The sequence below is a fragment of the Mobula hypostoma genome, chromosome 23 (assembly GCF_963921235.1).
Source record: "Mobula hypostoma chromosome 23, sMobHyp1.1, whole genome shotgun sequence".
NCBI lineage: Eukaryota > Metazoa > Chordata > Chondrichthyes > Myliobatiformes > Myliobatidae > Mobula > Mobula hypostoma.
In genome coordinates, this window is record NC_086119.1 from 55,525,517 (window position 1) to 55,538,518 (window position 13,002).

The window sequence follows — 13,002 nt, forward strand, 5'->3', positions numbered from 1 at the left end:
ATCCTATTAATCAGCATCAGTGCTGATTTTCTAATTCAACGTTCTCTAATATTGCTGACTAGCTTTTAATGTTGGACGATGTCAAAACCTAAAAATCCAAATACACTGAAATTCTGTGAATCTGGCACATTTGGGTCTTTGGTACCAGACCCACAGATTATACAGGCAGTCTGAAGTTATTTTACTGATTCTCCATACACTTCTTATTTGAAGTATTATTGAGGGAGTGCAGGAAACTGAAAGGGGTGATTTTAAAGCAAATACTGGAATGGGGTCCTGAGAGTGGTGATCCCAGGAACAGGGGCCGCAGGGAGTAACGCAGATCCCAGCAACCAGTTGATATTCTCCAGTTACCCTGTTAATACATCCCTCATACATTTTTCATGTAATTCCTAACCTTAAATGTATCCAATAATCATTGGTGGGTGGCTTCCACCACCCCGGGGCAGGGAATTCCAATGATTGGCTACTCTGAGAGATATTTAGAGTCATAAAGCATTACAGCATAGAAACAGGCTATTTGGCCCATCTAATCCAAGTCACTTTGGCTTTCACTGTGTTTCACCTCAATCTCATTCTGCCTTCTCTCCTAACCTCTGTGCCCTGACTAATCAAGAACTTATCAACTTCTGCTTTAAACATACTCGGTGACTTGGCCTCCACAGTTGTCTGTGGCAATAAATTTCACAGATTCACCACCCTCTGGCTAAAGAAATCCCTTCTCATCTCTGTTCTAAATAGACATTTCTCTATTCTGAGGCTGTGCCTTCTGGTCCTAGATAACCCTGCTATAGGAAGCATTCTCTCCATGTACACTCTAGGCCTTTCAATGTTTGATAGGTTTCAATGAGATCCCCCCTCATTCTTCCCAAAGCCATCAAACACTCCTCATACATTGACCCTTTCCAATTCCAGCACATCTCCTAGATAAGAAGCCTAAAGCTGCTCACAGTACTCCAAGTGCAGTCTGACCAATGCCCTATAAAGCCTCAGGATTACATACTTGCTCTTACATTCTAGTCCTCTTAAAACGAATGCCTACACTGCATTTACCAATGACTCAGTCTGCAAGTTAACCTTTAAGAAATATTGCACGAGTACTCTCAATTCCCTTTACACCATTGATTTTTGAACTTTCACTCCATTTAGAAAATAGTCAACCCTTTCTTTTCTTCTACCAAAGTGTATGACAATACACTTCCCTGCACTATATTCGATCTGCCCACTTCTTTGTTCATTCTCTTAATCTGTCTAAGTCCTCCTTCAGACTCCCTGCCTCCTCAACACTACTTGTCCCTCCACCTATCTGTAACCCTTGGTTCGGCTAGCGGCTTAATCTAGGGGATGATAGCCCCTGGCTTGGCCAAATTTAAGAAACCTCATTTGGGTGGATGCTGTGCAATGTGTTCCCTGTCACAAATCAGTACCACGAAATAACAAACAGTACACAATATGCGATTAAATGATTGAGCTTTATAATTCTTAATTTTACCATATGGTTAGTAAAGGAAAAAAGGAAAAGGGCCCATTCTCATGAAACAGTCTTATGTGCAAATGTTGGAGCTCATAGTGTCGTCCATTTGTTCCCGTCGTCCTCCTCCGTATAGCCTACCCTCGGACCCTCGCTCCTCAGTCTCAGTCCACACTGTCCAGCGGTCTACCAACTCTCTCCATTCGCATCCTCTCGCTTCATTGCTCCCTGACAAAAGACTGCAAAATCCCTCCCCCAGACACACAAGAAAGAACATCCCACTCATTGGCTAACATACCTCGTTATCTCTAGTCATCACCCAAACATTGCAGCTACAGTGAAATCATTACCATTACAGAGAGGCCATTACATTAGTAGTGAAACCTTGCAGCATGTTACACTCATTGTATCATCTGCAAACTTGGCCACACACAAAGCCATCAATTCAGGAAACAGAGAGTGGGAATAAAGGGATCCTATTCTGGTTGGCTGCCGGTTACCAGTGGTGTTCCACAGAGACCATGTTGGGGCCGCTTCTTTTTACGTTGTACATCAACGATTTGGATTATGGAATGGATGGCTTTGTGTCTAAGTTTGCTGATGATACAAAGATAGGTGGAGGGGCTGGTAGTGCTGAGGAAACAGAGAGTCTGCAGAGAGACTTGGATAGATTGGGAGAATGTGCAGAGAAGTGGCAAATAAAATACAATGTTGGAAAGTGTATGGTTATGCACTTTGGTAGAAGAAATAAACGGGCAGACTATTATTTAAATGGGGAGAGAATTCAAAGTTCTGAAATGCAACAGGACTTGGGAGTCCTCGTGCAGGAGACTCTTAAAGTTAACCTCCAGGTTGAGTCGGTGGTGAAGAAGGCGAATGCAATGCTGGCATTCATTTCTAGAGGAATAGAGTATAGGAGCAGGGATGTGATGTTGAGGCTCTATAAGGCGCTGGTAAGACCTCACTTGGAGTACTGTGTGCAGTTTTGGGCTCCTTATTTAAGAAAGGATGTGCTGACGTTGGAGAGGGTTCAGAGAAGATTCACTAGAATGATTCCAGGAATGAGAGGGTTAACATATGAGGAACGTTTGTCCACTCTTGGACTGTACTCCTTGGAGTTTAGAAGAATGAGGGGGGACCTCATAGAAACATTTTGAATGTTGAAAGGCATGGACAGAGTGGATGTGGCAAAGTTGTTTCCCATGATGGGGGAGTCTAGTACGAGAGGGCACGACTTCAGGATTGAAGGGCGCCCATTCAGAACAGAAATGCGAAGAAATTTTTTTAGTCAGAGGGTGGTGAATCTACGGAATTTGTTGCCACGGGCAGCAGTGGAGGCCAAGTCATTGGGTGTATTTAAGGCAGAGATTGATAGGTATCTGAGTAGCCAGGGCATCAAAGGTTATGGTGAGAAGGCGGGGGAGTGGGACTAAATGGGAGAATGGATCAGCTCACGATAAAATGGCGGAGCAGACTCGATGGGCCAAATGGCTGACTTCTGCTCCTTTGTCTTATGGTCTTGTCTTATATGTGGCAACTTGTCAAAGACCTTCTGAAAATACAAGTAAACAATATTCACTGGATCTCCTTAGTCTGTCTTACCTTTATTTCCTCAAAGAATTCCAACAGATCTGTCAGACAAGTAAACCATGATGACTTCGGCTTATTGTATCACATTCTGAAAGAGGTAGTGGAAGAGATTGTGAAGGCATTAGGAATGATCTTTCGAGAATCACTAGATCTGGAATGGTTCCAGAGGACTAGAAAATTGCAAATGTCACTCCGCTCTTTAAGAAGAGAAAAAGGGAGAAGAAAGGAAATTATAGGTCAGTTATCCTGGCCTCAGTGATTAGAAAGATGTTGGAGTCCATTATTAAGGATGAGGTTTTGGGGTATGGAGGCAGAGACTGTTGCAAGAAACAGAAGGTTGTGATGGTAGGTGATTTTATCTTTTCACATCCATAGTTTGACTGTTTTATACCATTTTCACTATTTCAATGAAACTTCCATTAATTGAGACAATTGCTTAATTGGGCCAAAACATACTGGTCCTGGTGTGTCCCAATTAATTGGAATCCACTGTATTTGGATAGAGAGAGACTGATTAGGGATAGTCAATGTAGCTTTGTGCATGGTAGATCTAGTCTAATCAATATTGTAGAGTTTTTTGAGGAGGTTAACAGAGAAGTTGCTGTGGATGTTGTCTACATGGAAGCAAGGCTTCAAGGTGAACAACAAGGAAGGCTATCATTACATGCAGAGGGAACTGGATCAGCTGGAAAAATAGGCTGGAAAATGGCAGATGGAATTTAATGCTGTCAAGTGTAAGGTGTTACAGTTTTGGAGGACAAACAAGGATAGGACTTGAATGGTGAGCAGTAGAGCACAGAGGAATGCAGTAGATAGAGGTATCTAGGAATACAGATCCATAATTCTTTGAAAGTGGTGTCACAGATAGCAAAGGTTATGAAGAGGTTTTGGCATATTGGCCTTCATAAATCAAGAGGAGTGAGTACAGGAGTTGGGGTGTTATGTTGAAGTTTATAAGACGTTGGTGAGGTCTAAGTTAGGTTAGAGTATTGTGTGCAGTTCTAGTCACCTATAGTACCCACAGGAAAGATATCAATAAGATTGAAAGAATGCAGAAAAAATTTACAAGGATGTTTGTGGGACCTGAAGACTTGATTTATAGGGAAAGGTTAAATGTATTTGGACTTTATTCCCTGGAATGTAGAAGATTGAGGGGAGATTTGATCGAGGTACACAAATTTATGAGGGGTATAGATAGGGTAAATGCAAGCAGGCTTTTTCCATTGAGGTTGGGTGAGACTAGAATTAGAGGTCATGGTTTAAGGATTAAAGGTGAAATGTTTAAGGTGAGCATAAGGGGGGATGTCTTCACTCACAGGTTGGTGAGAATGTGAAATATGGAATGCGCTGCCAGCGGAAGTGGTGGATGCGGGTTTGATTTCAATATTTAAATTTGGATGGGTACTTTAATGGGAGAGTTATAGAAGGCCATAGCCTGGGTGCAGGTTGGTAGGACTGTGCAAACGAACAGTTCAGCATGGACTGTTTGGGCTGAAGGGCCAGTTTCTGTGCTGTAGTGTTCTCTGACTAGGATTGGTATCAGGCTCTGGGTTATGGTTTTCCTGTTCACAGCCCGTGTCTTGTATCCTTTACAGAGAAGTTAATGACCCCAGAGATGTTTGCTGAGATTTTGTGTGACGACCTGGATTTGAACCCTTTGACCTTTGTCCCTGCCATTGCTTCAGCGATTCGCCAGCAGATTGATTCCTACCCGATGGACACCATACTGGAGGATCAATCGGATCAGAGAGTCATCATCAAGGTGAGCCCAAAATTATCTTCTCATCTTGTCTGGATGTGTTCAGCTCACAGCTCCATGCTGCACAGCTTGAGTCCAGCTGGTGAAGCACCACATCACGTGTCATGGCTCCTTTGAAATTGATGCCACATTGATACAGCAAGTGAAGGTTGCCAGGACGTGGTGTATCGTGATTGTATCTGGACTGTTGGAATGACTAGCTCTGGAATGGCCGGAGGTGTTGGAGCTTCCAATCAGCTCAGAGTGACCAGACCCTCTCCAGGCTGGGCGCCTTTGAATGCTGCAGCTCCAACACTGTGCCTTCCTCGGAGAGAGTCCTGGAAATCCTCACCCAGGTCAGCAATGCTGTGCTCCCCAAATCACTGCATCTACTTCATAACCAACATCACTAAACCCTTCATTGAAAAGTTTACTTTGGCATGGCCTGAAGGCCTGCCTCTGATTTTTCTTTGGAAGCCTAGCTCTGTCACTGTGTTGTGATGGAGTTGAATCATAGAGTCATACAGCACTGAAACAGCCCCTTTGGCCTAACACGTCCATGCCGATCACAGTGCCTTCCTCAGCTAGTCCCACCTGCCTGCATTTGACTCATACCCCTCTAACATTGTATTCTAAATTGGAAGCTCTTCATGGGAAGAACCCAGAGGAAAAATGATTCCACAAAAATGTAGTGTGCACTGGGTTGTAACGAGATTCCATCTTCTGATTCCGTGGTTCAGTAGTTGAATGGAAGGCTTTGGCTTCCTTGGTGCTTAAACTGTATTGACAGTATGTAGTCCGTGGTTGATCAACAGGTTCAGAATCAGATCACTGGCATACATCATGAAATTTGTTGTTTTACAGCAGCAGTACATTACAATACATAATAATAAAAACCTATAAGTCACAATAAGGAATATATATAATTAAGTTGTGTAAAAAGAGAACAAAAAAAGAAAGAAAAAATAGTGAGATAATATACATTGGTTCATTGTCCATTCAGAGGAAAAAGCTGTTACCAAAACGTTGAGTATGTGTTTTCAGGCTCCCGTGTCTCCTCCTTGATGGTAGCATTGAGAAGTGGGCTTGTCTTGGGTGGTGAGGGTTCTTAATGATGAATGTTGCCTTTCTGATGCGTCGTCTTTTGAAGATCTCCTCGATGCTGAGGAGGCTAATGGCCATGATGGAGCTGGCTGAGTTTGCAACTTTCTGTAGCTTTTCCCAATCCTGTGCAGTGGCCCCTCCGTACCATAGGGTGATGGTGATGTACATCTGTAAAAAAACTTTGCAAGAGTGTTTGGTGACATAACAAGTGTCCTCAATCCCCTAATGAAATGTAGCTGCTGTCATGTCTTCTTTGTAAGTGCATAAAAATGTTGGGCCCAGGATAGATCTTCAGAGATGCCCAGGAACTTGAAAATGCTCACCTCTTCCACTGATGATTCCTCAGTCAGAGTTGGTGTGTGTTCCCTCATCTTCCCTTTCCTGGTCCACAGTCAGTTCTTTGGCTTTACTGACATTCAGTGCAAGGTATGGTCGCAGCTTGGCAGTCTTAGTCAGAAAAGGCACTTAAGGAGTAGTAATTGTTCTCAAGTGTCTGTTCTAGTCGGGTCATCACTCAGTAATTAATGACCTGTTGACCCAGAATTTATGTAGATGTAGAGCCATACAGCATGGAAAGAGACCCTGTGGTTCATCTCATCTTGGCCAAACAAGGTGCCTTCCTGACTTGCCCTATTTGCCTCTGTTTGGCCTATACCCTCTAAACAATTCCTATCCATGTGCCCATCCAAATGTCTTTTAAAAATTGTGTTTGTACCCACCTCTACCACTTCCTCTGGCAGCTCATTCCATATATCCATCATCTTCTCTCTGAAAACCTTGTTCCTCGGTTCCTTTTTAAAGCTTTCCTCCTCTCAGCTTAATTACACCTCTTTTGATTTAGGAGTTTAATCCAGCGAATTGTGAGGTTTTGCATTTTAGGAGATTAAATGTAAAATGGTAGGACCCTTAATAGTATTGTTATACAGAGTGGGATTCATGTCCATAGTTCCCTGAAAGTGGCTGCACAGGTTGATAGGGTACTAATGAAGGCATGTTTTATAAAGTTCTGGCTAGGCCACATCTGAAATATTGCATTCAGTTCTGGCTGCCCCATTATGGGAATGCTGTGGAGGGTATGGAGAGATGCAGCAGAGGTTTATCCAGATGCTGCTTGGATTAGAAGGTATATTCTGTTAAAAAAAATGGTTGGGCAAACTTAGCTTCTTTTCTTTGGAGTGTATAAGATTATTAGAGGCATAGAAAAAATAGACAGCTGGTATCTCTCTCCTAGGATTGAAATGTCTACTACTGGAAAGCATGCACTTCAGGTGAGAATGGAAAGTTCAAAGGAGAGGTGCAAGCTAAATTTTTCACATAAGAGTGGTGATTGCCTGGAATGCACCAGGGTTGGTAGTGGAGGCAGATACAATAGAGGTGTTTAAGAGGATAGGCACATGAATGTGCAGAGAATGGAGGGTTGTGGACATTGTGTAGGCAGAAGGGATTAGTTAACTGTATAATTACAAGCTAAGTAGCTTGCCACAACATCATGGGCCGAAGGGCCTGTTCCTGTGCTGTAGTGTTCTATGCTCGTCCCTGGGTAATAAACTGTGACCATTCACCTTTTTATGCCCTTCATGGGTTTATAAACCTTTAATGTGGTTGCCCTTTGACCTTCTTTGCTCCAGGGAAAACAGTATCATCCTGTCTGGTCTCTCCTTATAACTCAAGCCCCCAAAAGCAGCACCTTCTCTAGCTTTAACCACATCCTCCCTATACTGTAGGAACATAGGTAGTTGTTGAGTAGGAACCCAGATGTGATTGTGCTAAGTACAATAGTGGAGTTGGTGGTCACCACATGAAGCCTGCGGTCTGTTAATCACAAGGAAGGGAGGCACATTGAGCATGTGGGATGAGGCTTCCTGAAGCACTGGGCTGGTTGGATCTGGGCAATAACCGAAGCATTGCTTTGTGCAGCTGAACATCCACGTGGGAAACATCTCTCTGGTGGATCAGTTTGAGTGGGACATGTCAGAGAGGGAGAATTCACCCGAGAAGTTTGCTCTGAAGCTGTGCTCCGAGTTGGGTCTGGGAGGAGAATTTGTCACCACCATCGCTTACAGCATCAGAGGCCAGCTGAGCTGGCATCAGCGCACGTACGCCTTCAGGTATGGCTGCTCTCTGCTGACAATGGTTGGCACATGTTAACGTTTTCTTGCATGTGTCTGTTGACTCCTAAGTTTCCCAGTTCCTCTGCTCTTCTCAGCTTCACATTCTTTACAGTTGCCTCCAAAGTAAATGGCCTAAACAGTTTACTACATTAAGATTCAGATGCCATCATTTTACTGGTTCAGTTAGTCCCACCTTGAGAGATTCTGTTCTTATCCGCACGGCTTGCTGTAGCACTCTGCTCATTGTCATCAGCAAACATGGGTCATCTCTTTCACTGAAGATCGTTCAGTGGTGAAGACCCACATGCTCCCTTGTCATATTCTGCTGATGACAGCTCTTCCCGGATTGCCAGATTGTTTTCCTGTCAGAATTGGAGCCCCTTGTGTGGGTTAATATCCCCCTCCTTCTTAGGTCTGCAGCACTGGTGACTGGAGGTGTGTCTGCTCTCTGAGTGTTGAATTGTTTGCCGCTGGAAAACTGAGAAGGCACAGGCCAGGTGTGCCCTATTTTCTGAGGACAATGGACCATATCTGTACATCTCGTAGTATGACACAAGTCAATCAACTGCTGCTGGAATCAAGATTTTAATCCCTGATTCAATTTCTCTCTGTTTCCCTGAGAAAGGTAATGAACTAGCTGACAGAGTATGGGAATGTGCAACATTGGCTGAGCTTGGGTAGACCAGGTAGGGAGGTTGAGAAGGGAGTCACAGTACACTACATTTGCTGGAATCTGGAGCAAAAGAAGAACTCAGAAGGCAGCATCTAAGAAGGTAGAGGAACAGTTGCTGTTTCAGTTTGAGGCTCTACACGCAGTCCTGATGCAGAGGGGAGATGGTTTATAGAGGTGAGGCAGGAATTGATAGATGATAAGTGGTACCAGCTGAGGTGGGATGATGATCAGATGAAGCCTGGATGGGAGTGAGGCAGAGACTGCTGGATGATAGAGATCAGGGAGGTGTATGTTAATATTCTAGGGCATGTTGATATCAAGGGGGACAGTAGATGTTGTCTACATGGCTTTTAAGTAAAGTGTTTGATAAGGTTCCACATGGTAGACTCAAACATGGTGATATGGGCATTTGGATTCAGAATTGGCTTGCTCAGAGAAGGTAGAGGAATGTGGTCAATGGGACTTATTCTGGCTGGAGGTCCGTGATTTGGGGTGCTTTGCAGTAATCCATACTGGGATCTCTGATGTTTATAATATTTATAAGTGATTTGGTTGAAAATGTGGATGAGTGGCTTAGTAATTTTGCAGTTGATAAAAAGATTGTGACATTATGGATAGTGTGGAGGATTGCCAAAGGATACAGATCAGTTGCAGATATTGTTGAGAAATGGAGACACAGTTTAATCTGACCAAGTTGAAGTGTTGCACTTTGGGAGATCAAATGTAAAGGGATAGTGTGTTATTATATCATGATGCTTAACAGCATTAATGTACAGAGGGATCTTGGGGTCTAACTGGCTGCACAGGTTGATGGGTAAAGAAGGCATATGGCACACTTGCTTTTATTAGTCAAAACACTGAGTTCAAGAATTAGGAAGCTATACTGCAGCTTTTTCAAGACGTTGTTGGGCTGCATCTGGAGTATTGCTTTCATTTCTGGTCGTCTTATGTGGTGGCTTTGGAAGGGGTGCAGAAAAGTTTTTACTCGGATGATGCCTGGATTAGAGGATGTGCTGAAGGGGTGGTTGGACAAAGTTGGGTTATTTACCCTTGAGTGGTTGAGGCTAAGGGAGACCTAACATAAATTTACAAGATTGAGGGGCATAGATAGACAGCTAGTATATTTTTCCCAGGGTTGAGAAGACTAGAGAATATGCACTTAAGGGGAGAGGGGGCAAGTTGAAAGAAGAGATGTGGAGCAAATTTTCTTGTACAGTTGTGGTGGGTTCCTGGAATGTGCTTGTGGGATAGCGGAGGCAGGTATCATTATAATGTTTAAGAGGCTTTCAGACAGACACAAACATTCAGGGAATGGAGGGTTATGGAGCATGTGCATTTAAAATGGTACCATGGTTGGTATAGACATGGCGGGCTGAAGGGTCTGATTATGTGCTATATAGTTATAGAGTCACAGAGTTATACAGCATGGCAACAGATCCTTTGACCCAAATCATCCTTGCCAATAAGGTGTCTGTATGAACTAGTCCCATTTACATTTGCATCCATCTAAACCTTTTCTATTGATATACTAAATGTCTTTTAAATATTGCAATTGTCCCTGCCTCTACAGCTATCTCTGGCTTGTTCCATATATCCATAACACACTGGAGCAGAATTAGACCATTCAACCCCTTGAGTCTGCTCTACCATTCTATCATGGCCAATTTATGACCCCTCTTAATGCCATTCTCCTGTCTTCTCCCCATAACCTTTGACACCCTTACTAATCAAGGACATATCAACTTCCTCTTTTTTTGGGCGGCTCAATAACATAGTGGTTAGCACAGTGCTTTACAGTACAGGTGACAGTACCGCTGTATGTTCTCCCCATGACAGAGTGGGTTTCCTCTGAGTGCATCCGTTTCATCCCACAGTCCAAAGACATAGCGGTTGGTAGGTTAATTGGTCATAAAGTCATAGAAAAGTAGAGCACAAAAACCAACCCTTCGGCCTATCTAGTCCACACTGAGACATTTAAACTGCCTACTCCCTTCAACCTGTACCCTGACCATATCCCTACCATCCATGTACCTATCCAAACTTCTCTTAAACATTGAAATCTAGTTCACATGCAGCACTTGTGCTGGCAGCTCATTCCACACTCTTGAGTGAAGAAGTTTCCCTCATATTCCCCTTAAACTTTTCATCCTTCACTCTTAACCCATATCCTCTGCTTGAAGCCCCACCCAACCTTAGTGGAAAAAACTTACTTGCATTTACCTGATCTATACCCCTCATAATTTTGCATAACTCTATTAAATCTCCTCTTTGATGTTGCAAGGAATAAAGTCAATTTTTCCATATAACTTGAGGTCCTCCAGACCCAGTAATATGCTTGTAAATTTTCTCTGTACTCTTTCAAGTCAAGTCAAGTCAAATTTTTTTATATAGCACATTTAAAAACAGCCCACGTTGACCAAAGTGCTGTTCAGATCAGAGCAGAATAGCTAAAGTTACAAATACGAGAAACGCAGACATAACCAATAAGGCAAACAGCTTATAGGCACAAAAGAAACAACACAAGGGCTTAGGCACAAGCCAAAAATCAGCCACATCAGGAGGATTCAAACACTAGTGAATATAAGTAAGATTTGAGCCTGGATTTAAAAGAGTTGATGGAGGAGGCAGATCTGATAGGGAGGAGAATGCTGTTCCAGCGTCTCGGGGCTACAACAGCAAAAGCGCAGTCACCCCCTGAGCTTAAGTTTAGATCGCAGGACAGCCAGGAGCCCCAAATCAGCCGACCTGAGGGACCTAGAAGTAGAATAAAGGGTTAGGAGGTCTGTGATATAAGCGGGAGCCAGCCCTTTCATCCATATTTACATTTTGCCATATTTACATTTTGTAGGTGATAAAATCTGTACACAATACTCCAAATCAGGCCTCACCAATACCACTTCAACATAACATCCCATGTCTTGTATTCAATACTTTGATTTATGAAGGCCAATATGCCAAAAGGTCTTTACAACCCCATCAACATGTGTCGCCACTTTAAATGAATTATCGACTTATATTCCCAGATCACTTTGTTCTACTACACTCCTTAGTGCCCTACCATTTCACTGTGTAAGACCTACCCTGGTTGGTCCCACCGAAGTGCAACCCCTCACATTTGCCTGCATTAAAATCCACCTGCCATTTTTCAGCCAGTCCAAATCCCACTGCAAGTCATGATAGTCTTCCTTACTGTCCACTCCCAATCTTGGTGTTGTCCACAAATTTGCTGATCCAGTTAACCACATTATCATCCAGATCATTGGAATCAATGGAACAACATTGCCTATCCTCCAATCCTCTGAGACTTCACCTGTTGCTGAAGATGACTTTAATATCTCTGCTACGGCTCTGGCAGTTTCTGCACTTGTCTCCCTAAGGGTCTGAGAGGAACATCTTGTCAGGCCGTGGGGCTCTATCCCTTCTGATTTGCCTCAGGACGGTAATCTGTGATCTGTACAGGGTCCATGAAGTTGATGCCACTTTGCCTCACTTAGACCATAAGACCAAAAGATATAGGAGCTGAATTAGGCCATTTGCCCCTTCGAGCCTGCTCTGCCATTTCATTATGGCTGATCCAGTTTTCCTTAGCCCCAATCACCTGCCTTCTCCCCGTATCTCTTCATACCCTGACCAATCAAGAATCTATTAACCTCTACCTTAAATATACATAAAGACTTGGCCTCCACAGCTGCCTGTGGCAAAAAATTCCACATTCAGCACTCACTGGCTAAAGAAATTCCTCTTCATCTCTGTTCTAAAAGGATGCCCCTCTATTCTGAGGCTGTGTCCTCTAGTCTTAGACTCTCCTACCATGGGAATTCCAGCAGATTTGTCAGGCAGGATTTTCCTTTGAGGAAGCCATGCTGACTACGACCCGTTTAGTCATGTGCCTGCAAGTACCCTGGGACCTATTCCTTAATAATGGACTTCTACATCTTCCCAATCACTGAGGTCAGACTAACTGGCCAAGAGTTTTCTTTCTTCTGCCTCCCTCCCTTGAAGAGTGGAGTGACATTTGTAGTTTTCCAGCCTTCCAGAACCAGTCCAGAATCAAGTGATTTTTGAAAGATCACTACTAATGCTTCCACAATCTCTTCAGCCACCTCTTTCGGAACTCTGGGCTGTATACCATCTAGTCAGGGTGATTTATCTATCTTCAGACCTTTCAGTTTCTCTCTAGTTATAGTAACTTCACACACTTCATGACCCCTGACACCAGGAACTTCTATACCGTTAGTGTCTTCCACAGTGAAGACTGGTGCAAAATACCTATTCAATCCGTCTGTCATTTAGTTGTCCCCCACTACTACCTCTC

General features: G+C 43.4%; 2 protein-coding genes across 4 annotated transcripts in view; one reads left to right on the forward strand and one right to left on the reverse strand.

The window, feature by feature from the left end:
• Positions 1 to 13,002, forward strand: part of LOC134336934 (SWI/SNF-related matrix-associated actin-dependent regulator of chromatin subfamily B member 1) — a 118,700-nt gene that overhangs the window by 80,671 nt on the left and 25,027 nt on the right. For both annotated transcript variants that reach the window (XM_063031609.1, XM_063031610.1), the window contains exons 6-7: positions 4,657 to 4,823; positions 7,821 to 8,011. In XM_063031609.1, coding sequence (XP_062887679.1) covers positions 4,657 to 4,823; positions 7,821 to 8,011 — 358 coding nt within the window. The remainder of the gene's footprint in view (positions 1 to 4,656; positions 4,824 to 7,820; positions 8,012 to 13,002) is intronic.
• The window catches only part of LOC134336935 (derlin-2-like), a 99,003-nt gene that overhangs the window by 1,519 nt on the left and 84,482 nt on the right, over positions 1 to 13,002 (reverse strand). The window contains exon 7 of one of the 2 annotated variants that reach the window (XR_010015907.1): positions 3,074 to 3,149. The exons of the other annotated variant lie outside the window; for it this stretch is intronic. The gene's annotated coding sequence lies outside the window, so the exon portion shown is untranslated. The remainder of the gene's footprint in view (positions 1 to 3,073; positions 3,150 to 13,002) is intronic. 2 annotated transcript variants of the gene reach the window in all.